At 43.7% G+C, this 24,593-nt stretch overlaps 1 protein-coding gene across 1 annotated transcript in view; it reads right to left on the reverse strand.

Moving 5' to 3' along the window:
* EGFLAM (EGF like, fibronectin type III and laminin G domains) overlaps positions 1 to 22,617 on the reverse strand; it is a 187,378-nt gene extending 164,761 nt beyond the window's left edge. Inside the window, exon 1 of the mRNA XM_052659149.1 lies at positions 22,471 to 22,617. Coding sequence (XP_052515109.1) covers positions 22,471 to 22,567 — 97 coding nt within the window. The 5' untranslated portion in view covers positions 22,568 to 22,617. The remainder of the gene's footprint in view (positions 1 to 22,470) is intronic.
* Between the last annotated feature and the right edge of the window lie 1,976 nt (positions 22,618 to 24,593).

The raw sequence follows: 24,593 nt of genomic DNA on the forward strand, positions 1-24,593 counted from the left end.
CTGATTTTGGAGAAATTCAAACTAGAACCTTCTTTACGTCTCAGTTTCTTCATCTGTCACACGAGGATAATAATGCCTGTTTTGAATAGTTGTTGTGAGAGATAGATAATATAATGGATTAAAGAATATAGCAGGGTGTACAACACAATAAGGGCTTGAGAAATAGTGATTATTCCATACATGTTAGAGATCCATGAATTCTAGGCTGTCTGACAGAGTGGGAACTGTGAAAGGTTTTAAGTAACGGCATGTTTTGCAGAGATTCCAATGACCTTCGTTGGAGGACCTGCTCTTCAGTGGAGAACTCTGGCCTTCACTGTAGGATGGAACAGTGCAGCTCCCTAATGCTCCCCAATATTCATTTCTCCACTTGCATTAAAGGACTCCACGTTTCTGCTGCGTGACTAGTTCTGGCCAACAGCTATGAATGGAAGCTAGAGTGTTACTTCCAGGACAGAACATTTAACTATCAGAGTGAAGTCATACTGCACCCCTTTCTCCTTTGAGAACTGACAAAATCTTAAAGAGTGGAGCTTGAGTCACTGAGTGAACATACAATGGAAATCAAGCCCTGGAATCTATGATGACCATGTAACAAACTACATGTAAATTTTGTTTTAAGCCATTGAGATTTTCTGATTATCTGTCACTGTAACATAACCTCACTCACCCTGACTAGTACAGATGGAAAGAGACAGAACAACTGAAGGCAGATTAGTTAAGAGTCTACTGCAAGCCTCAAGTAAAAAGAGTCTGAAGTAGGATCTAGAAACTGGAAGTGTGAAAGGAGGGAAATAAAAGAGCAAGTTTCAAGGAAGAAGAATCAGTTAGTATTGAAGAAAGAAAGGACTTAAATATGACTCCAGAGTCTCAAGCTTGGAAAATTGGAAGGAAGATGGTATCTTAAAAAGGCAAGTCTAGAGGAAGAGTGGATCCTGGAGAGGCTGATTTGGTATGAGATATGAGTTTAAAGAGGTTCTATTTCATACCATCTAAAGAAGCCTTCCCATGCCTTCTCCCCACAGAGGCCAGGGGTTGGGGGTTAATAATGGGATGAGTCACAAAGGGTTTCCCTAGTATTTCCCTCATAACAATGTGTAGTGATCATGACTCAATTATAGGACATAATGATGAGATGACTTGTACTTAGGTCTCTTGGCTTATAACCCAGTACTCTTCCTACCACTTAAAACTGCCCCAATATTGAAGAAATAACACACATCTGGTCTACACAACCAGAGGAGGGATTGCTCAACAATATGGTTAATTTAGTACTGTCTAGACAATGGAATTATGTAACTTATAAGGAAAATAAAAGCAAATGTTTGTCATCGTGTTCCTTCTTATAGTCTGAAAAATTAGCATTTAGATTGTCCGAAGCTTCATTCTGTAACAAAACTAGCACTCCTCTCCAAGAATTGATAGGAGTCCTGTATTTCCTCAACTTGTGGATCAGTCTCAGGAACTGAAAACTCCACTCTCAATCTTAAATGTGGACTCCTCAATCAGACTCTAGTTAAAGTCCAGTTGCAAAATAAGGGCTTTCTATTTGATCAGAAGATGAAAATAGTAAAATGCATAATAAATACTATGAAACTGGAGGTCCTTTCCTTCCCAGTAATGTTTTCTTCATTTTATCGTTTTCAAAATTACTTTCTTTCATAACCTCAGAAGCCTACAGCTATTTTACTAATTATATTAAAAGTGCTAGAAGATGTCAAGAAAATTAAGTAATATAATAAAACAGCCTTACCATACATTTAAGCCCTTTTATCTTTAACAGTTTCTTTTTAAATCTCTAGACCATCTAACCTACACAATGAATTCCCATTTAAATAAAAATACATTAATAATGGTCTATATTAAGAAATTATACTGAAAAAGCAGTTCATAATGTACCTTTCAGCTTTATAATTAGTTCTGTAATCTGTAATCAGATGATTTAAATCTAACAGTTAAATTACCAACTAAGTAATTTCTATTTCCAACAGGAATCATTATACCTTTGGAATTTTGCAGAGCGTTAATGAGTTTTAGAGAAATGTTTCTATTTCTCATTCACTTTGTTCCCAACAGTTAGCACAATACCTGGCATATAGTTTTTGCTAAATAAACAACCGCTGAATAAATAAATGAATATGTAATCACAAATAAGTGATTAGCAAATACCCGTTCATTTGTCATTGTTCCCGTCCACCCCCAATCGGGTTCATTTGTCATTGTTCCTGTCCACCCCCAATCGGGACGTGAATGACATTCACTTCTGTGTCTCGATTCAGAGCACCAATTCATCTTCTTCTGATCAGTTGGGTGCACATTCCAACTGCATAGTTCCTTTGCCTTACAGTTCATTACATAAATATGCCTGCCTTCAGAGAATGTGTGATAAAGAGCAAAGACACTTGATCTAAAGTCAGAGATGTAGGGTTAGGTTCTGCCTTCCATGATTCTTTCTTTGCAAAGAGCTATGTAAAGAATATCACTGAAACTCCTGCAAACTAAGCTCTGAGCTAGGCACAACCTAGACATTACAAGATTTAACTCAGGAAACTCCAAAAGGTAAAGATGAACCCAAATTTTACATATTAAAAAAAAAAAACTGACCTTCAGAAAAATTAAGGAATTTGACCTAAAGTCACAAATCTAACAGGCAGGATTGCACAATAGCTCTGACTCCAAAATCAATCACCAGTAGCAACTAGTATCAATGATATAGAAAAGAGTAACTATATCATCTGCAGTCTCCAATACTTCTATCATTGCCTGCATAGATACTTCTTGTTTGAAGACAACAAAAACCACTTAATATATTGGTGGAGTCCTTACTGTGCCTGATCTCTGTGGTAGGCTCTGGTCACGGCTGCTGTGTTCAGCCCCTTCTGGGTCTGTTTAGATCAGACATGACTGACTGAGCATGTTCATATGTTGGTCATCATTTCAAAGGTGCCAAGTCACTACCCAGGAGTTATGTCCACTCACAATTTTATAGTCTGGGTAAAGCAGAGCAAGATGGTGCTGGTGGTAATTACACTCAGATATTCAGTCCAGCAATCTGGCTTTCTAATGCCAATTTTATAACCATAAAAGCCAAGTATGCTGGAGTTTCAGGGTCCGTGGCTAAGGATTAAAGAGGCTTGGTCAACTCCTACTCAGGGCCATGCCTAGCAGGACCTCCGCTGGACTGGAAGTCTACCATGGCTACCAAGTCCTCCTTGAGGAACTAGGGATTTGGGAAGTTGAGCTTGTCTTACACCTCCCAGGCTGATACCTCATGATACACTTTACTGACAACCTATCATTTGTGCTTATTGGAGTGAACTATAAGACATAAAGGATCTGACTGTCAGAGTACTCATTTGGGTCAAGTTTCAAACCCATTCTCTGCAGGACAACTTCAGCCTTGGAGAGGCAGAAGGACAAGGTTAGAAAGAAAGCCCAGCCTGCCATGCTCAAAGCCCAGTTTTGCCACTCAACTTTCTGCCTCTGTCTCTTCATCTGCAAAATGGCCATGGGATAAGACCTACATCTAAGGCATGTTAGGAATAAAAGCCTGTTATTTCTAAACACTTGAAATAATGCTTGGCATGTAGTAAAGCTATACATGTTTAAGTTTTTTTTATTCTGAAATAAGTTACTAATCACTGCATTTTTTTTTTTTTTTTACAGAAGACACAGGTTCATGGCCGATTGGAAGGGTTCTCAGCTCATTGATTAATTTCATTGATTTGAACTTCACCAAGGCCAAGTTAGCTGACAATTTCATCAGGGTTTGGCAGGAGCTTGTGTACAGTCTTCTTTGAAGAAATTACCTGTACAAAATATGAGTATGAATAAGAGGGCAGGAACCTTGTTTTAACAAACCCAAACAAAACAACTTTTTAAAGTACTTTGAGCAAAAGAAAGTCCAACTTATTTCTTGTATTAAACAACATCCTCCATTCCCTCTCAAGGGTTCTCATACTGATGGCCGCCAGTGCTCCTGGAAGGCTTGGGCTGGCAGGGCTCCACTCTCTTTATGGCCCTTGGGCACCCACTCCCCCCACAGCTGAGCAGTGTGCTTATTTACCAAGAGTCAGCTGCATTGCTCCCAGTTGTTATTTTAATTACATGACCTTTCATTCTGTAAATGGATGAAATACAAATATAACAAGAAAAAGTTGTTTCTGTAAAAACTAGGTTGCCTGCTTGGGGATAACTCAGTAATGGTAATTTCCAGGCAACAATTGCAGCTACTTTAAAAGACTGAAATGTCTGGAAACTTTCTGCACTCAGATAATGCCCTCTTGTTGCAGTCTAAGCATGACAGATGATCAAGAACTCTAATTAGTGGGCCCATGTTTAAAAAAAAAGAAGCATTATCCTTACATCCAAATATTATGACATAAGTCTCCCATTACTAACTCTCAACTGAAAATAAAATATATCTATATTTAAATCATCCCCCTAATTTACTCTTCCTATTAACTGACCACTCCAAATTAGAGTGGATAAAAGAGTTTCTACCATAATTACATGAGAATAGTTACTGTTGATAACAACTGTATGGCATACAGGAATCAAACCTGTGCCCTGCAGTGGAAGCGTGGAGTCTTAACCACGGACCACCAGGGAACTCCCTTTTTTTCCGTTAAGACAGAGTTATTGTCATTACTTTAAAACATAAGCAGAATGTGAGTTCTAGGATGTGGGTCAGGTCTCCAATGCTTTCTATGTGTGTGTGTTTTGGACATAGTCATATATGGCCCACTATCTACATCAGATGGAGAACTTCTGGGATAACTCACATCTATCTAAGGCTAAACTCCCTGGACTTGTTCTAATACTCCCATCTTTTTGTGTTTGGGAACTGACAAGCTATTTTCCAGGACACAGGAAACTTTCAGCAGGAAAATAAAAAAATTATCAATAATGTTAATAGTGAATACAGACACCGCAGAGGAGCAAACAAGAGGAAGCAGCAGGCCAGGTGATGTGCACTATCTAAAGGGTTAGGCTGACTAGGGTTCTGGCAAAATGTGGCCCTCTGCTTATTTTGTAAATAAAGTTTTATTGAAACATATGTACTTTTATTTACATATTGATCAATGACTATTTTTGCTTTACAATGAATGAGCGGAGTAATTGCAATACAGACCCAACAAGTAAAAATGAAATAAATAACATATTCATTATCTGGCCCTTTTCAGAAAAAGTCTGCTAACCTTCGTTCTAAAGGATCAGTTCTCCCCAAGATAGTACTTGACAAGGCATGATTATAATTGTGCTTTATGAAATGTCCTAGAACGTTGCCATAGTGGATTAATTCCTCAAGGTTATCCCCAACAATGAGAAGCAAGCCAAGTGATTAACTAAGCCACTGACAATGTCTTATGACACAAATTTCCCCTCAATTTCCCCTTCAAGGGTGCCTCCTAGAAGAATTCCCTTAAAATCACACTGTGGAGATAGTTTCAGATGGGAATTTTGATGCTGTACAAATGTACTCTTTCCTCCACTCTAATACCTCTGTCTACCTATGGACCATGGCATCTGGTCCCATCACTCCATGGGAAATAGATGGGGAAACAGTGGAAACAGTGTCAGACTCTATTTTGGAGGGCTCCAGAATCACTGCAGATGGTGATTGCAGCCATGAAATGAAAAGACGCTCACTCCTTGGAAGGAAAGTTATGACCAACCTAGATAGCATATTCAAAAGCAGAGACATTACTTTGCCAACAAAGGTCTGTCTAGTCAAGGCTATGGTTTTTTCAGTGGTCATGTATGGATATGAGAGTTGGACTGTGAAGAAAGCTGAGTGCCAAAGAATTGATGCTTTTAAACGGTGGTGTTGGAAAAGACTCTTGAGAGTCCCTTGGACTGCAAGGAGATCCAACCAGTCCATCCTAAAGCAGACCGGTCTTGGGTCTTCATTGGAAGGCCTGATGCTGAGGCTGAAACTCCAATACTTTGGCCACCTCATGTGAAGAGCTGACTCAGTGGAAAAAACCCTGATGCTGGAAGGGACTGGAGGCAGGAGGAGAAGGGGACAACCAAGGATGAAATGGCTGGATGGCATCACTGACTCAATGCACATGAGTTTGGGTGAACTCCAGGAGCTGATGATGGACAGGGAGGCCTGGCGTGCTGCAATTCACGGGGTGGCAGAGAGTCGGACACGACTGAGCGACTGAACTGAACTGACCTATGGATCTCCGTGGCTTAGAAAATGGTGCTTTTCACAGACCCTGCATTTTGTAGCAAACAAGGAGCTTAGGCTCCTGAAAAGGTAGCTTGGGCTGTCTTTTCACATATCATTTGTTTCTTCAAGCATGGCACTGTTACATGAGCGTGGGCAAAGGGTTCATTACTTCTAAACATATAAACACAATCAAATTCAAAAGGAAAGAGCTAGTCAATGAAAAGAAAACACGAGTCTCTACCTATCCCGATGGTCATAGGGGTGGTGGCTCTAGTAGACAGAGTACTAGGTCTGTGGTCAGAAGGTTCTCGTCGAGGCGCTGATTGTGCTACTAACAAAATGCATGACCCCAGGCAAGTGACTTACCTTCACGAAGCCATATAGGCTTAGCCAACTATCCCTAAGGTTTCTTCTAGTGCTAAGATTCTAGGATTCTACGATGCCAGCCTTAGGAGGCTGTGCTCTTACCAATGCCTGGCACATCGCAAACACTATAAAAGCATTAACTATCACTGTTGTTTTGTGAAGGCACAATGCATGCCTTTAAATGTTAATGTGGGTTCTTCCCCTTTGTAACAATCAACAATCTAAACTCAAGTTCTAAACAGAGCATAACCATAAGCAATGAAGTCTCCAACTTCTACTGGCCTTCTCAATTAGCACAAATGAATAAAGCTTTTTTACATGGAAGAGGGTAGTTGGTGGTGATGGTAGTTCTTGAATCTAAAACCCAAACAGTCACCCTTCTTGAATATCTTCAATTAGAGAACTGGTTCAATCAAAAGGTTTTATTTTGTGTGTATGCTTAGTTGCTCAATCATGTCCAAGCCTCTGCAAGCCTTTGGGTTGTAGCCCACCAGGCTACTCTGTCCAGAGAATTTTTCAAGCAAGAATACTAGAGTAAGCAAGAATATTGGAGTGAGTTGCCATTCCTCCTCCAGGGGATCTTCCTAACCCAAGGATCAGAACCCTCATTTCCTGTGTCTCCTGCATTGCAGGGAGGGTTCTTTACCCACTGAGGCCTTTATTTTGTACTGCAATATAAAAAATTTTCCCCTGAAAATCTCGAGATATCAATAGGTTGAGACTGAGAACTAGGATTCTTTAGGGTATCCAAATATCTTTTTCCATCTTCTCATAATACATAAACTCCTCGTGGGGGCAGAGGAGGAGGCAGGGTTGTCCAATAAAATGGTAAATGAAATTCAGTCTTCAGTTTCTGAATAAAATTAGTTGATTATGGGTTTAGAAAAACTGTTAGTATCCCCCAAAATCCCTCAGGCCTTGCCATTTCAGACCTGCCAGCCCACTTTCAGCTACCAATCTTTGCAACTTTCGCCTTAAGAATTTTCTCAGTGCCTCCCTAGTGGTCCAGTGGTTAGGAATCCGTCTTGTAATGCACGAGACACAGGTTTGATTCCTGGTCCAGGAAGATCCAGGGCAACTAAGACCCTGTGCAGCACAACTACTGAGCCTGTGCTCTAGAGCCTACGTACCTCAACTACTGAAGCCACAACACCCAGAACCCATGCTCTGCAAGAGAAGCCGCTGCAATGAGAAGCCCGCACACCGCAGCTAGAGAGCAGCCTCTGCCCTCTGCAACTAGGCAATGCCCATGTACGGCAAAGAAGACCCAGTGCAGTTAAAATAAATTTTAAAAAAAATTTTTAAGAGTTTTCTCAGGAGACACAGAAAACTTCCCTGCCCATAATTCTGGCAGGCCTCGTGGTGACAGATGGAATTGATGTAAATACCACAACTCTCACGCCTCAGGTAGGAAAACTCTGAGCCACCTGTTCTATACCATTTTCTAGAGTTTCTTCCATAAGTCTAAGCTCTAATTACTCACAGTGTTAACTCACTTGATGAGAAAACCTTCACTGACTGCCTTCTCAATGGACTCCCTATCTCACTTCCCCACTGTCCTTTTTTTGTTGTTCTGTTTTGGTTTGTTTCACTTTTTAAATAAATGATTTTAATTCAAATATTTATCCTATGGTCTGTTCCTGGGAAATTCAAATGAAGACAGTGGGTGTTGACTAATTAATTATTTAAAGTTTGAAGAATAAACATTAATCAGCAGAGTATCAGGTACAAGATATTTATAACCAAGAAATCAGAACAGAGTTGAAAAAATATGATTAGCATAGAAACCAGCAACAAACCTAACAGAAGTGGGAGAAAGTCCAAGCTTGTTGTCTTCCCCTTTAAGTCAAATTCCCCGGAGTTCTAACAGGTTAGTTTAGGTTCATGGTAACTTTCTCAAGAGATGAAGAATTATCTTGCCTTCATTTCATATGTGTTCCAGAAACCTGAGTTCTTAGAATTTCTATTAAAAGTCCTGGACATCACTGCAGTAATTTCTTAACACCACGCAGCGAAGGATAGGTCAGTCTCAATGTGCTCTTAGCCAAGAAGCCAGCAGATTTGGGCCCAGAAGACAAGCTCATTCTCAAAAGATAAAGGTTTCCGTTGCTCTTGTAGATACTCTGTGAATTTATAGCAGGCATCCCATCAGCTAAATGGGACCTGATCCTCTGAGAGTTCTGAGTGCAAGCTAAACACAAATCAAAACCTCATGGTTACACCTAAGGAGGAAAATGGTAGAAATAGAAGATATATCATGCAGCCGTGGTAACAAAAGTAGCAATTAGGGTCCCAGTAAGAAGTAGAATTTATTTGATCTAAAAATATGGTCATTAAAAGACTACTTAACAGACGTGTGAACAGCTCTGAGAAACAGCTAGAGGTGTTGATGCACCTAGAGGCTAGCACCAGTGAGATGCTGCCAATACCCCAGGGCAGAAAATGCAAAGTAAAGAAAAACCTGTTCCTGGAGCCAGCCAGAGTCAGAAGCCATGGACGGCCCGGAGATGCAGTTTTAGAGAAACGTGACTGCTGCCAGGCATGCAGTGCCTCCAAAGGAGGGTGGAATCACGGCAGAAGTACACCAGAGTCTCTCCCCTGTGCTCTCCTGATCTCCTTTCGATGTCTCTCATTAGCTGAACTCAAAGACGCCAAGGGCAAAGCAGCCTGAGTGATGCAGTAAGCCCAGCCGCAGAGAGCAAGGAGCAGGGCAGAGAAGAGCGGAGAGGAAACTCGGAGCCAGGAGCAGGGTGGAGTAGAAAACCCACCGTTATCTGGGTGCAGAGCAGAGCATGATGGAACCCCTCTTTGTGGGGAAAACTCTGTAGTCATTTCATTTATTTCCTTAATACTTAGTTCATCTTTTCACTTAAATTGTGAAAATAAGCAAAAATTTTATAGAAAAGTGAGAGTTTGAGTGAACACATGTATAATCATCACATGGATGAAGTGAGAGTTTGAGTGAAGTGAACGTCGCTCAGTTGTGTCTGACTCTTTGTGACCTATGGACTATTAGCCTGCCAGGCTCCTCTGTCCATGGAATTCTCTAGGCAAGAACACTGGGGTGGGTAGCCGTTCCCTTCTCCAAGGGATCTTCCCAACCCAGGGATCAAATCAGGCTCTCCTGAATGGCAGGTAGATTTTTTACTGTCTGAGTCAGCATGTATCAATAGTCTAATCCTGTCTCCATCAGTGAATCTGATTTTTGATGTATTGATATTTCAAAGTGAATTTTAGACATCACTTCCTCTTAAATACTTCAGCATCAAATCATTTACTTTGCTCATTTTCAACTGCTATTATAATGCAGCTTATAATGCAGCTCTACTTTATATATACTGCCAATGCAGGAGACATTAAGAGACATGGGTTCGATCCCTGGGATGGGAAGATCCCCTGGAGGAGGGCATGGCAATCCACTTCAGTATTCTTGCCTGGAATCCCATGGACAGAGGAGCCTGGTGGGCTACAAGCCATGGGGTTGTAAAGAGTCAGACATGACTGAATCAACTTAGCGAACACACACACACACACACACACACACACACACACACACACACATATGGGCTTCTCTGGTGGCTTAAACAGTAAAGAATCTGCGTGCAAAGCAGGAGACCTGGGTTCAATCCTTAGGTTGAGAAGATCCCTTGGAAAAGGGAATGGCTACCCACTCCAGTGTTCTTGCCTGGAGAATTCCAAGGATAGAGGAGGCTGGCTGGCTATACAGTCCATGGGATTGCAGAGTTGGACACAACGGAGCGACTCATACACACACTCATAATACACTTGTATATGTATATATCAAGAAATTAGTGAATGGGTCAATCAATTTCGTTGCTTTCAATTGGGCCACACAGGGGCATTCATTTGATCAGGTGTAACAGTCCTTACAAAACAAAGACTCTAGCTTTTGGCTGCTTTACTTTCCAAGGATTCCAGAATTGATCTTGGTAAGCAAGCCAGGGTCAACACAATAAAACTGAAGCAAGTTCTTGAGTACTGTTTTCCTCCCAACCTCACAATCAGATCTCGTTTCAGAGATGGACTGACTTTATCCCTTCTCCTGCAACCTGACCTTTTCTATTATACTGCCAATGCCATTCCCACACAAGTCTCATGTTCCTTTGGTTTCAAAGACAGATGGAGGGAGGAGGGGAACTGAACACACTGGCCTGCTTTAACTCCTCCTCCCCCACGATCTTTTGATGTACGAGTAAACAGTATTACTGCCTTTGCTTCTTAACCTCCCAAACCGTGATAAAAAGCCAGTCTGAGGCAGTCCAACTTGTTACTTCAAATTCTACCTCTTCTCTGGGTATCGAAAATAACATATTTCACAGTATGGACTCAATCAGACGCTCCTTAAAAACCCACATTTCCAATAGCCGCTGGCAATGTGGAGGGAGAATTTAAATTACATACTGCTGCACACTGACTCCTGGGCCATTTCCCTCTCTAAATCATTCTTCAGTGTGGGTTTTCAAATGTCTGCTCAGGTTGAGAAAAAATGTTGACACAAAGAAGCGACACCTTTTCTGTATCATGAGTGAGAAAGGAAATGAATCTGGGAGCTGGGAGCATGATCAAATTAATCACACCATGTTAAAACGTATTTGCCCCAAACGAGGCCATTGTTTTCCATTGCATAACTGTCTGGGAAAGACCAACTGCGTTCTAGACACTCCAGCAGGCCATGGAAGGGACGCCCAGGTGAAGACATCAGAGTGCTCTCCTTCACAAAATACCAATCTAACCGAAGGCACGGTTCAGTACACCAAAAACATGAAAGTGAATGTGTTAGTTACTGGGTCTTGTCTGACTCTGCGACTCCATAGACTGCAGCCGCCAGGCTCGTCTGTCCATGGGATTCTCCAGGCAAGAATACTGGAGCGGGTAGCCATTCCCTTCTCCAGGGGATCTTTCCGACCCAAGGATCAAACCTGTGTCTCCCGCAATGCAGCAGATTCTTTACCCTCTGAGCCACCAGGAAAGCTCCTCACACCAAAAACATAAAGCAAAGCAAAATAGGAGAAAGAGAAAGGGCTTCTGGCTGGGAGGGTATATGAAGACCTCACAGAACGGGGGAAACTGAGCCAAGCTTGGAAGGGTCATTGCATTTCCTTGGGCAGAGATGAGGGAAGGATGTTCCAAGGGTGAGGATCAACATGTGGGCAGGTTCACCACTGGGAAGCAAAGAGGAGGTCTATGGAAGAGCAAATGATCGAGCTTGGCTGGAATACAGATCATGTACTCAGTGAGAAGACAGGAAAAGGAAGTGGGGGCCATACTGTGATAGACCTTGGATGTTCAGCTTTAGAGTCTAGAATGCAGTAGGGAGCCAGAAAGGAATATTAAACACAAAAGTGACAGGATTGGAACTACAGTTTAGAAAGATTATTCTGGCAGGGAGGAGAGTTGACTCAAAACAGGCAGAGAGAGAGCAGATATCATAGAAACAGCATCCTTCATATTTATTCTCTTAATACCACAGCAAAGAAGGTAGATGAGGAAATTTTTTCTTATTAGAATATATTCTAACTGCAAATAAGCTCTTTTTTGGGTATGGAGCCGTACAGATGATACATGAAAATCTGTCACCACTACAGTAGATATATATAATCTTGATACAGTATCTTGATTATTTCTTCCTGGCTTTTTTTTTTTAATTAAACTCTAAACTGATTCCAGATCTTTCATCAATAACATGAACTTTATGACTGATCTAGATGCCAAAAGTCATTGTTTGATGATGCACACTTGAAGAATCTAGAAGATGAAACCAAGGGAATGAAATTCCTTTCAGTTCCATTTTCACGGGAGCCTAAGCTCAATTATACATTTGTGTCAATGTTGTCAATATTTGGGGTTGTCAATATCTTCCATATCAAATATGGAAAAACTACCATCTCTACCACTATATAAACTCTATAAACTATAATAACCTAATGAATATGGCCTAACTCTGGAGTGCCCATTGTGTACCAAATGTTTAAGTACTTTTCCTAGCTGCATTTCCAGTCATTATATTAACTCACTGATTTATCAGATAAGATTTTATCTGATAGGTATTATGAGCCTAAGGCATGAAGTACTCTATCTGGAATCAGGCAGCCATGACTTGTGAAGCCAAGCTTGAAACCCATGTCTGTTTGATTGGATTCTTGTTACAATTCTTCCAAGGTGCAGGGATGTGTGTTATATGCGCAGATTGTGGCCAAAGCCCATCAATTACTCTCAAACAGCTATCAAAGGAATCCTTCTTTTCCCAACCTCACGACATACTTGTTTAACTACACCCATTAGGAACTCCTAGAACATCAAAAAAATGCCTAAGAAATTATTAGAAAGTCTTGAGACTTGAATGATAAACCTTTGAAATATGCCACATTGAGGCATAGGTCTAGCAAATACCATTTCCACTAAAGAAAATGGCTACATGTTGGAGGAATGGGAAGCTTGGAGGAATGACAAAGCCAGGCTGAGTATCCTGGGTGTTCCTGAGACCCCAGAAGGGTCTTCTGTAGGGGGTACTAGAAGGATTCTGGGGCCATCCTCCAGCCATAATAACTGCTTCTCATTTGCAAATAGCCCCTCAGTCATCATGTATTTTGCAAAACACACATCAGCCAGTCAGGAGTATGACTGAAAGCAGCACCAATTCATTCCACAGAGTGTCCCATGACATGCCTGGAGCCTCTGCAAGTGAAAGGTGGGCGAGTCCTGTTGGCAAGGTCCCTCCTGATTGCAGAGCTAAACATGTCACAGTGGTCATGCTCTTATCCAGCAGCTGCAAGAACACCTCTGCATTGATGAAAAGCATCAGGGGATAGGCTCATGACCTGGGTTGTGCCTATTTCCTCTTTGCTGAGTCATCAGCCCTTGACTTCCCAGTGAGGCGAGGGTTACAAGATCAAGTGAGATTATTTCTTTGAAAGTGCTTTGGAAAACACAGTGGTTCAACAAAACATCGATTTATCTTTTTGGGATCAGTCCACACCATCTTCATCCCCGTCGAAGCAGGCTGTGGTGTCTAAAATATGATTTTTGTATTTTAAGATGCATCTGTCACTGAATAAATTATTCTACCATGAATAGTCATTTTTGTTATGGGACACAAATAGAAGGAGCTTCTAGAAAACTGTGGTAAAAACTGGAGTTCTAGTTGATGTGCCTTAGAAATTCACTCTATTTAACCCTCCAGGTAGTTATTTCACTTTTCAAAAGGGATAAATTTTACTTTTTGTGAAATGTAGGAAATACATAGCAACAAATAGTATTTAGTTACCCAGAAGGCACAGTGGTAAAGAATCTGCCTGCAATACAGGAGGCACCGTTTTGATCCCTGGGTCAGGAAGATCCCCTGGAGAAGGAAATGGAACCCACTCCAGTATTCTTGCCTGGAGAATTCTATGGACAGAGGACCCTGGCCGGCTACAGTCTACGGGGTCACAAAGAGTCGGACATGACTGGACGACTGAACACATAGACTACAATAAAAGCAAATTCCAGGCCAACTGCTGCCACATATACAAATATTCATGCGCAAGTCACAAAAATTCTCAAATAACTTAGACTTTTAACATCCTTGTTTGTTCTCTTAGGAGCTCCAAAGCACTGCCTCAGAGAAAATTCACCACATGTGGTAACGGACTTCCGGGTACACAGTTGAACTACATTTCCCAGCTTCATTACGGTTCGGTTGGGGCCCAGGGATCCTGTTCTGGCCCGGGACACAAATGTCTCCCATACAAGACTTCTTTCTATTTACCTTCTATGACACCTTGGAGGCCCATTTTAAAGATGGCGGTAGTACAAGATGGAGGTATTAAAGACCGAGTGACTTAGGTTTTCAAGTCACCTTTTGGAGGAGAGCAGCCCAGGGGAGCTGCCCATGAAGAAATATTCACTTTGGGCTTGGAGTAAATGAAAAATAAATTTTAGGTCAAGTCACTGAGATTTTGAAGTTGTTTGTTATAGCCGCAAGCACATTGCTGGAGGCAGATATTATTGAATTCCATAATACAAAATTGCATAGGTATTCTAATGGGAGGATCAGCAAGTCATCCAGGGCCATTGGGCAAAGGAGCCTATGGTTACGTGAGAAAGATACAGGAGTGAATGGAGCTCTGAGCCAACACCAAAGCAACTTGACCCTCGGGGCTTGCTGGATTGTTACTTTTTGTCCATGCAAAAATAGAGGGGCACACACAGTCTTTCTAGCCAACCATATATTTCGCTAATGAAAACATTTCTAACACAATGTGTGCTAATTACCAAACCCTCCAGTCTGCATTTTTGATAGCATCACTCAGAGTACTTTCCCCAACCACCTTTGAAGGTGGACCTTGCAATAAAATTCTTCAGGTGGTAACTAACCAATGAGCCCTGGAGTGTAGATTACTGGCCAGCACAGAGGTGAAGTTCAAAATATTTAACCACTGCTACCACACATCACCAAGGGATTAAAAAAAAGTGCAAACTCTTATGTTGGAGCGGTACCTTCTACCCTGGATAACTTCAAATGTTAATTAAGCGCCCTTAGGGTACAGATTAAAGTAATTCACACCATGACTGTTTATACTGAAGTATTTAAAAAGTAAATTAGAAACAAACAAGCGTCTAATTCACAGACATCACCCAGTGTGTTTCTGTCTCTGCTCACCCTAAGAATTACCAGCAAAGGATCAAGGGACCTATCCCTAAGTGTCTCAGATTAGATCAATAAAATTAGCCATCTGTCCAAGGAAGGCTTTAAACTCAGGTTGTATTTAAATATTACGTTTCCAACTGCCCAGATATTACAGAAAAGTGCCTGCTGATAGAACTCCTTTTGCACAATGTAAACCATTACCTGGCTAATATAAACTTTTTGCACCAAGGAAAATAAACAGCATTAACACTGCATTAAATCTGATTCAGGATTTTGGGTGCCCTGTCAGCAAACACAAGTGTTAAGATTTAAATTGCTCAGGATTTGCAGACTCAGGCAAAGAAAGAATCTTCACATATCTTTAGCAGGAATGAGGAGGAAGAGGCTGGAAAAGAGATCAAAGCTTCAGAAAGTAAGGTTGGTCCCATTAGTTAAGATAATAATAATTAGTGTGAGTATTGTTAGATAATCATATCTTATCTTTGTGTAGCACCTTAGCTCTTTCAAAGCACTAGTCTGATTTCCTTTGATTCTTAAAATAAGCTGGTTATCTGGGGTAAGTGGGGTTTTTCTTACAGCTCTGGAAATGCAGAATCATGAATAAGAAATGCAAGAGCCACTGGTGTCCAGTCTTTTATCTTTCTATGTCACCAGTAGTAGCCATGAATCACTCCAATCTGCTGATCAATGAGCAAACCCTGGCCATTTCTTAGCTATCTAGCTTTGTGGAGATTTTCATGAACCTCCAGTCACATACCAGTCTGGATAATTCTCTTTCAGGAATAGTTGCTCCCCACCCCTAACACCCTACAAAACTTCCACATGACAATTACCAGACAAAAACTGTCCATCACCCTTGGAGTTAGTGTTTCTCAAAAGAATCCACTCAAGCAAGACCACAAACCTCACAGTTACATCTCCAAACCCCAAATCAAGGCATGTGGTTGACCAAAGAGTCTTTCTGATTTGCCAATTTATCTAAAAGAGTTGTACAACTTGGTAAACTTAAAATTATGTTATCAAGTATACATCAACACACATGAGAAAGGATAAAAAGTACATGAACTCATGTCTGTGTTAATTATTCTGATGCCTAGAAATACACATATTTTCCCCTCCATTCCCGTCCAGATTAAACAAGCCCAAATTCATAAACATTGCCTTCAAGCTTCACGCTTCTAATCTTTTTAATGCCTTGGTGTATACATTACCTCATTTAATCCTTAATTGGTTGGTTCTTTCTTTATCCTATTTCTGTAAGACATTATGAAAAAACCGGAGCAAACTTTTTGGCCAAACCGATATTTTTACAGACAAGGAAACCCAGGCTTACAGAGTTAATATAACTAGCCTTAATGTCACCAGGTAATTTTTTAAAAAAGAAAAAGAAAACAACAACAAAAACACAGTGTCAGAACTTGAACCCAAACTTGTCGAATGGCAGAGTCTGTGCTTTCACCCAAGCCCGGAGAAGGGCTGGTCATGTACAGTTCAGCCTGGCTTCTTGTTGATGTTACTGCAGGTCATCCCTCCTGGGTGCAGCCATCTCTCAGTGACAGGGCTAGGGGAAAGAGGATAAGTAGGAGGACCTGCTCAGAAGAGATGTCCTTCAGCGACCTTCGAAGATCTCAAGTCCTAAATCCAATCTTCAGAAGCCCTGCAGAGTGTCTAGACACTGGTCTGTTCCGGTTGAAACACAAGTGTGTCATGGAAGTGGAGAGTGTCGGGGTACTGGAAAGTTCCTGGGGTGGAGGTACCGGGGAAGAGAGGCAGTGGAGGAGCCCAAATTCTCCTCCGTCACGTCCCCAAGTGTGAACTATGACCCACACGCACCACGTGACCTGAGGTTCTTGTTTAAAAAGCAGATGTCTGGGAGGCACTCCAGGAATTCTTATCCACACAGGAGTTCAGGAACGACTCACAGGTCTAATACCTGCTCTGAGCCAATGCTAGAAAATGTGCCCTCTGGTGGCAGCAATTTGATTTGATTTTTCACCTGAGTCTCTCCCTGTCCCCAAGCCCAACCCTCAACCCATGAGATCAGAGGGCTCATACCTTTCAGCTCATGAGAGTAAAGTCACACCTTGAGGTCCTTCTCCAAAATGGCGGTTCACAGCCAATGCAATCAAAGATGGGTGGGGGTGGGGGTGTTTCTCCTATAAACTGCCATTTACACTCTGCAGTATCTCCTCATCTTTCCCCTATTTTTTTTTTTTAATCCCTGAAATAGCAGGTGCACTTCTAATACCTGCAACTAGCTGTGACCAAAACAAGTGGCAAGGGTCTTGACCAGCTCCGAAGATTCTCTGCTGCAATCGAGACATCGTCTCATTCATTTAGTGGGTTGGGAGAAATACAGTCCCATTTGTGGAGGGGGAGAGGTGGGAGAAGACAGGATCTCCCCAGAATAACCCTGCAGGAGCTGAGATTCCCCCCTCTGCCTCAGACACCTGAGCCATGTTTTCCAGAAATCTAGCTCTGGGTCACTGGACCACTTTCTGAGGAGCTACTGGCTACCCCAGTAGCTCAGCAGTAAAGAATCCGCCTGCTATGCAGGAGACGCACGTTTGATGCCTGGGTCAAGAAGATCCCCTGGAGGAGGGCACGGCAACCCACTCCAGTATTCTTGCCTGGAGAATCCCATGGACAGAGAAGCCTGGCAGGCTACAGTCCAAAGGGTTGCAAAGAGCCACACATGGCTGAAGCAACTGACCACACACACACGCAACCCATGAACAGATGGACAACTACTCCCAAAAGAAGTCTAAAGTTATTAAAGCCCTAATCTCAGCGTAAGAAATAAAAAACACAAACAAAAAACACCACTCAGTTCCTCTCTGAACAAGTCACTCTTTCATGAGAAAGAATTCTGAGAAAAAAGTACTGCCTCATGTTACACACATTTACTCCTGATTGTGGTCTCACAGAGGTCCCTTTACCTCATAGAAAATCAAAGAAAAGAGAAAGAGAGGCAGGGGCTTCTTTATAGGGATTGGCTGTGAAGTGGGAACAAACAGGAGGGTAGGAGGGCTGATGGAAGAATGGGTTGGAGGAAATGTTTCTGCTATGGTGCCAGAACTGCATGGGATGCTAGTAGCTAGGTGCTGGGTTGGGGTGAGAGGGGGCGGAATATATATATATATATATATATATATATATTTATAGCTTCCCAGGTGGCCCAGTAGTAAAGAAACCACCTGCCAAAGCAGAAGACTCAGGTTCGATCCCTGGGTTGGGAAGATCCCCTGAAGGAGGAAATGGCAACCTGCTCCAGTATTCTTGCTTGAAAAGTCTCATGGACAGAGAAGCTTGGCTGGCTACAGTCCACAGGGTCACAAAGAGTCAGACACAACTGAGAGACTGAGTACACACACTCACATAATCTCCCTCGTATTTGTGGCTCCAGTTTTCATCAAAAAGCAAGGCAATCTGGATCAGCCTCCTGAAGGAGTAGGGTTAGCTGGAAAGGAAGGAGGGTGTCCAGAAGAGCTGAGTCCCCCAAATTACATGCCCTGTGAAAAGGACTTGATGAGAGCTTCAAGTAAGGATGTAAGCAAACTCTTGTGAATATCAGGTTATTCTAGGTAGGTGGGGGAAGTAGAACAAGATGACCCGGGACCCATGCTTGATCCTCTTGCCATTCAGTGTCACACTAGTGGCAGCAGAAACCACCTAGAGGTGCCCGTATTCCCCACCATCAACCCCCAAGGCACAGTGCCCTTGAGCTATATCTGCTCTGTTCCTCCAGGCTTTTGTTTTGCTGAGTTTCCCTGGATCTTTGTATGAGTCCACTTCTGTAGAGAAATACTGGGGGAAAGGTGGAAAGGAAATGATTACAGACCTGCATCTCCCCCGAAAATGACTGTGAACCCCAGTTCTCCAGGGGAAAATCTTCAACTCTGACCTTGTCCCACTGACCCTGAGACCTCAGGCAGCTGGAAAGAGAAAAGGCAGGGGAGCCCTCAGCCCTCTCTGTATGCCAGAGTTAAGCTAACACTGTGAGATACAAATCTGCTTGTGGGAACACACGTGGCTTGACGCATTCTGGTCCCAGCAGATGTGTCTTGTCTGGATTTTCCTTTCCCTCCCTCCTGCCCCACATCAGAGGCTCAGCCGTCCTCTCTGCACATGCTGCTGAGAGACTGGGTAAGGGAAGTGCTGGAGATCACTCAGGAGGTCTGGGTACTAGTTCCAGACTTGGCTTCTGATGTTAACTTGGGACAAGTCCCTGAGTCATGCTCAACCCAGCTGTAAAGTGAGGGCGTTTCAATTCCTGCCAGGTCTGTGATTTGAATGTGGGAGCCCCAAGGGAGCCCCCCAGTTCATCCAGGAGGAGGACACCCTCTCTGAAGGGACGCACATCTCTGCTAATCAGGCCATTAAGGACTCCTTTCTGCTCCTAAATATCAGAGACTTTAATTCCCATTCCACCGCTTGCTAGATGAGTGACCCTGGTTAAGACATTTAATTTCTTTCTCTAAGCCACAACTTCCTCTTCAGTTAAACAAGGATAATAATGGTACCCATCTCACAGACCTGTTGGGTTGATTAAATAAATCATTACGTGTCAAGTTCTTTGGAAAGAGTAGCAAGCACTTAATCAGTGTTATTATTATTTAATATGACTTAACTTGCCCACCGTCCTTTCTTGTGAGTCTCAGCAAGTGCTGAGGTTTCATTACTGACACTAATGACAGAGGAGTAGCTATCTTGGGGTGGAGGGAAAGGTTGCCTATCTTAGACCCAAATGAAACTCAAAACTGAGTTTCAAGCTGCATAGTTTTTCTCTTTCTCACCAGAATTAGATGGGGGTGGGGAATTTTCAGGTGGATTTTGAATCCAAGACTTCAACAAAGCTGTACTTGTCAAAGATAGATTTAGGAGTGTGAGGAGAAAAACAGGGCCATTCAAATAAAACAGGACTGTTCCAGTATGCCTTAGGTGGCAGCCATGCTACCTTCAAAGTACTGCACACAAATCAATTTCTATTGAGGAAACAAGGTACAAAGAAACTCCCACATGGATACTCGCAGGATTTGCTGGTGTCTGGGGAAGATTATAAATTAGCTGGTTGCTGTTCACATCAGAGCCAAGTGGGGCACATTCACTTTTTAATCTGGACCAATTTTCCGGATCAAAAACCAGTCTTTCCAAGGGATGTAAATGAGCCCAGGAGGATATTTCCCCCCAAAGTTTATGAAATAGCTGTCATTTTAATCTGAACAGCCTTCCAACCTGAAAGCCAGTGTCTGGATAAAATTATAAAGTAATGAAAAACTCTCCTAGGCTGAACCTAGTCCAAACACTCCTTCCACCTCCAGTTTGATATGTTTAATGTGCCAAAATATTTAAAAGGTAGAGTTTCTGCTATCAAAACCCTATCTATGCTTCAAATAAAACCAAAGAGACCAACACAGCATATTCATAGCATGAATAACAGAATGAGACCCTGGATGAACCAGGTAGGAAATATTTTTAGGAGAGGAACTATAGAAAATAAGAAAGGAAATATGGTGAACCATATGAGCAGTTTTACACAGCAGGCTTTTGTGCAATACTTTTTTTAAAAAAATCTGCTTAAATTAATTGAAATCTATCCTTAAAAGAACATTACATACACTGCTCATGCTAAAGAACTACAGCTATAACTATGCATTGTTCAAAAAATTGTGACTAGATGGTTTTATGTAAATAAATCCACAGAAGGAAGTTGATCACAATCTGCATATCTTAAGGAGGGAAGTTAGGAAGAATTCCTTCACTGAAATGCTTTAAGATATGTGTCTGTGTGCATTATGAAGAGAAACAACATAATGCAATATCACCTGGGACTGCTGCTGTTTTCTCCAAAGTCAATGACCAGTAGGAACAGAATAGCTCATAATTCAAGTGCGCTTCAGATAATAATAACAACTATAAATTTCAAAGCAGGTAGCAAAGTGTAGGTGATGACTGCTACAGCTTGAAGGGTGAAGGTGTCTTCCAAAACTGAAAAGCAACAAGTCATATTTCCAAGTAGAGAGATTCTTGAGCAGTGCAAATATTTAAGCAGTTATACAGGAATCTGCCAAGATTACTTTCTTTGCCTGGTGGCTCAGTGGTAAAAGAATCAGCCTCCCAATGCAGGAGATGTGGGTTCAATCCCTGGGTTGGGAAGATCCCCTGGAGAACAAACTGGCAACCCACTCCAGTATTTTTGCCTGAAAAAGCCCATGGACAGCGAGAGGAGCCTGATGGGCTACAGTCCTTGGGTCTCAAAGAGTAGGACACAACTTCGCCAGTAAAATGTAGCACAATTTTCCTGGTTTCGGAAAAAATTTTTGTGAAGACAAACTGCACTTTCTGCAAAGTTCTGCAGACTGCATTCAAATAAAGTTATACTGTTTCCATTGTTCATAAGATATAATTAATCCCATAAGACAACACCCTCCTTACAAAGTAAACTAAGAAAAAACAGATTTTTCAGAATTCTAAATATAACCTCAGCAAAGAGGAATAAAAATCATTAGAGAAACAACGTTGAGAACTTTCTTGCTTAGAATGTTCTACTTTGAGTAATCTCACCACAGGGGCCAAACCAAAGTAGACAAAAACACAAGATTTTTTACCTGTGTAACTAGAGGAAATGCAAGCTACTGTGTTTCAAGTTCGCTCCAGTTCACTGTAATAGCTCATGAGGCTATCTATCTTTGTTTAAATCGCAAAGACAGGAGCTCAAAATACAGCATAAAATAAACCCACTGGGCGCTCCTTTCTGAGAAAACAGCCCGAGTGGAAGAAGCCCCTAACATCTGAAGCCACATCCCGACACAGTGCGTGGGAAGGACCGGAGATGGGCACAGGGCACACCAGGCAAATCTTCAGACACTCAACAGGAAATGGCTGGGCTCTGGACAGTATGAATTCAATAAGCTGTTTAGAGACGCAGGAGGAGCCGTTTGACTTTTCCTGCACAGTTGCAATCCTTCTAATTGAGACAGTGTGATCGCTGCCACAACTCTCAGCTCTCTGCGGTCAAATACAGAGCCCTCCACCTCTACTGTGTCTGGAAAAGAGATTCTTCTTTCAACAAACAAATATCCCTGGAACCGCCTGGGATGGAAAGGGGAGGGCGAGGTTCGCGTCTCTTCTAGGCTCTGGGCAGAGAAGAACCCAGTTAAGTGCGGTGGATCAGGGGTGAGAGAGAAGGTACGTCGCCAGCTTCGCGTCCTCGCTGGGGACGGGGACCCGGGCGCTCCGGACGTGGTGCTCCCGGGAGCACTCACACCATTACCTTGTTTTCTGAGCGCTGATGTGAGCGGCGCAGCGCCGGGTCCGAGGCTGGAAGCCAGGAGCAGGAGCCGGAGCAGAACTCCTCGGATTAAATCCATTTCACCGCGGGCGCCTGCAAAGTTTCACCAAGTCCCGGGCGCACACGGAAAGGGCGTCTCCTGGGAGACGTGGGGGACGCAGCCTCCGCGGAGCCCCTGACCTGGGTGAGCGGGCGAAGGGCTGAGGAAACTGGACCAGGAGGCGTCCAAACAGGCAGGACTGCAGGCGGGAGGTCGGCGTGCTGGAGTGAAGCCGGCTGCGAGCGGCAGGGCTTTTCGGAGCGGGGCGGGGGAGTAGGGGGACGGCTGAGAAAGCCGACGGGGAGGGACTGGCTGGCCGCCGGAGGGAGGGAGAAAGGCTCGACCCGCCCGGGGATGGAATTACAATCGAGTGGAAGTGAGAGGGGCAGGCCCTGAGACAACTGACTCTGCGCCCACCGCTGGGGCAGACAGCCCGCCCATCACCCCTCGAGCGACCCCCTGCGCAGCCCTTCCCGGCTGGTGACCTAGATTGGCGCGCTAGGAGGGGCCGACTTCAACCTCTAGAGACGCAGGGCAGGATTTAGGTGATTGCGAGCCCAGGACCCTCTGCCTTGGTTCTGATTCTGAAATCTTGCGGGGCCTCCCCGCCCTTCCCTAGTAAACTCTCCTCGGGCCGCGCCCCTCTGGGTCGCTTCCCCCTTCCCTGGGCACTTTTCCCAACACCTCCAAAGGTCGCTCTGGCCGCTCCACCGCCCTCGGGGTAAGGGGCGTAGCAGGGGGCAGGGGCGAGGGTCTGAGGTTTGCAGTGCGGGAGGCCAGGAGGAAGAGGGGGCGGGGCCGGCCGGGACCCAGGCGCTAAGAAGATAAATGGGATTTAAGGCGCGCTTACGCAGAGCTGAAGCCGGTCACTCTGTTGGAAACGCCGGGTGGAGATTAGGGCCCGGCGCAGGGAAGTGGGGTGCCCTCCCGGTAGAGGAAGACAACTGGAGACCCTCCAGGGGAGGAGATGAAGCTTTAGGTTAAGCCCGGCTTTGGGGGTAAGGAAGCGAGCTCGAGCCCCCGGGTAGACAGGGAAGACACGGCTGGGAGGGGGGCGCGCGCCAGCCAGGCTGGACCTGGAGGCCAACAGGGGGTCCTGGCCACTGAGCCTGGGACCAGGGTCCCCAGATCGGCTCGCTATTTCCGAAAAATACCCTTTCTCCTCCAATTTGCTGCGGAGAACTCAGGAAAAAGCGCCTGTTGCCGGATTTCCAGGTGGCGAGAGGAGACGCCGTGACCAGTCCTGTTGCACAGCCGCGTGCTGATTTTCGAGCCAAAGAGAAGGCGGATACGATAAATAAACCAAGAGGGAACAAACCTGGAGGAAAACGCAGGCTTCGCCAGTTCCTGGGGGAAGATCAAAGGCCCTAGGAAGTACCCCGCAGAGGAAGCCTGGGTGGCTGACCTGGGGGACTCCGCGCCGGCCCCGCCCCACCGAGCCGCGCCCGGGAGGCTCCTGGTGTCCAGGCCCCTCATTGTTAACCTGGCTTCAGGGAACCGGAGGGAACGATGTTGCCTATCTCCCTTCGCCTCCTCCCCTCAAAGATTGATATTATTCTTTTAGGAGGGAAGTATCTATTCCCTGGCTAGAGGGTTTGTAATGGGCCGGATCTGGTTTATTAGCAAAGCTGAGAATACGTTCCCTTTTGTTTTGGCGTTCTCAAGTGTACTACTGTCCCTAAAGAAATTCAAAGTCACTCCGACTTGAGTCATTGGAAGTCTTAGATGTGACACCGGAGTTTGTCCTTTTACACGGAGCTGGAGGGGAAAATTCGTACAGACTGCGCCCTTCACTTGGAAGGTGATACTAAATGTATGTCTGGTAGCCAGGCAATGCGTCTGCCCGCCAAGGCTGCTAGTCTCAAAGGTAGCAGAATCTTAAGATTAGAGGTCATCTAGGCCCTGCCTCCATTCCACTCAGGAATCTGTCTCCAGCATCTTTGCCTTGAGCTCCACCTGTGATAAACAGCATCTACCTTCCCACCAGCCGAGAAGGTGTTGGACCTAAGGTGACACCCAGAACCAAATAACTGTTACCCTGAAGTTATCTCCCATGTTGGTTCTG

Source organism: Budorcas taxicolor, chromosome 20, assembly GCF_023091745.1.
Source record: "Budorcas taxicolor isolate Tak-1 chromosome 20, Takin1.1, whole genome shotgun sequence".
NCBI lineage: Eukaryota > Metazoa > Chordata > Mammalia > Artiodactyla > Bovidae > Budorcas > Budorcas taxicolor.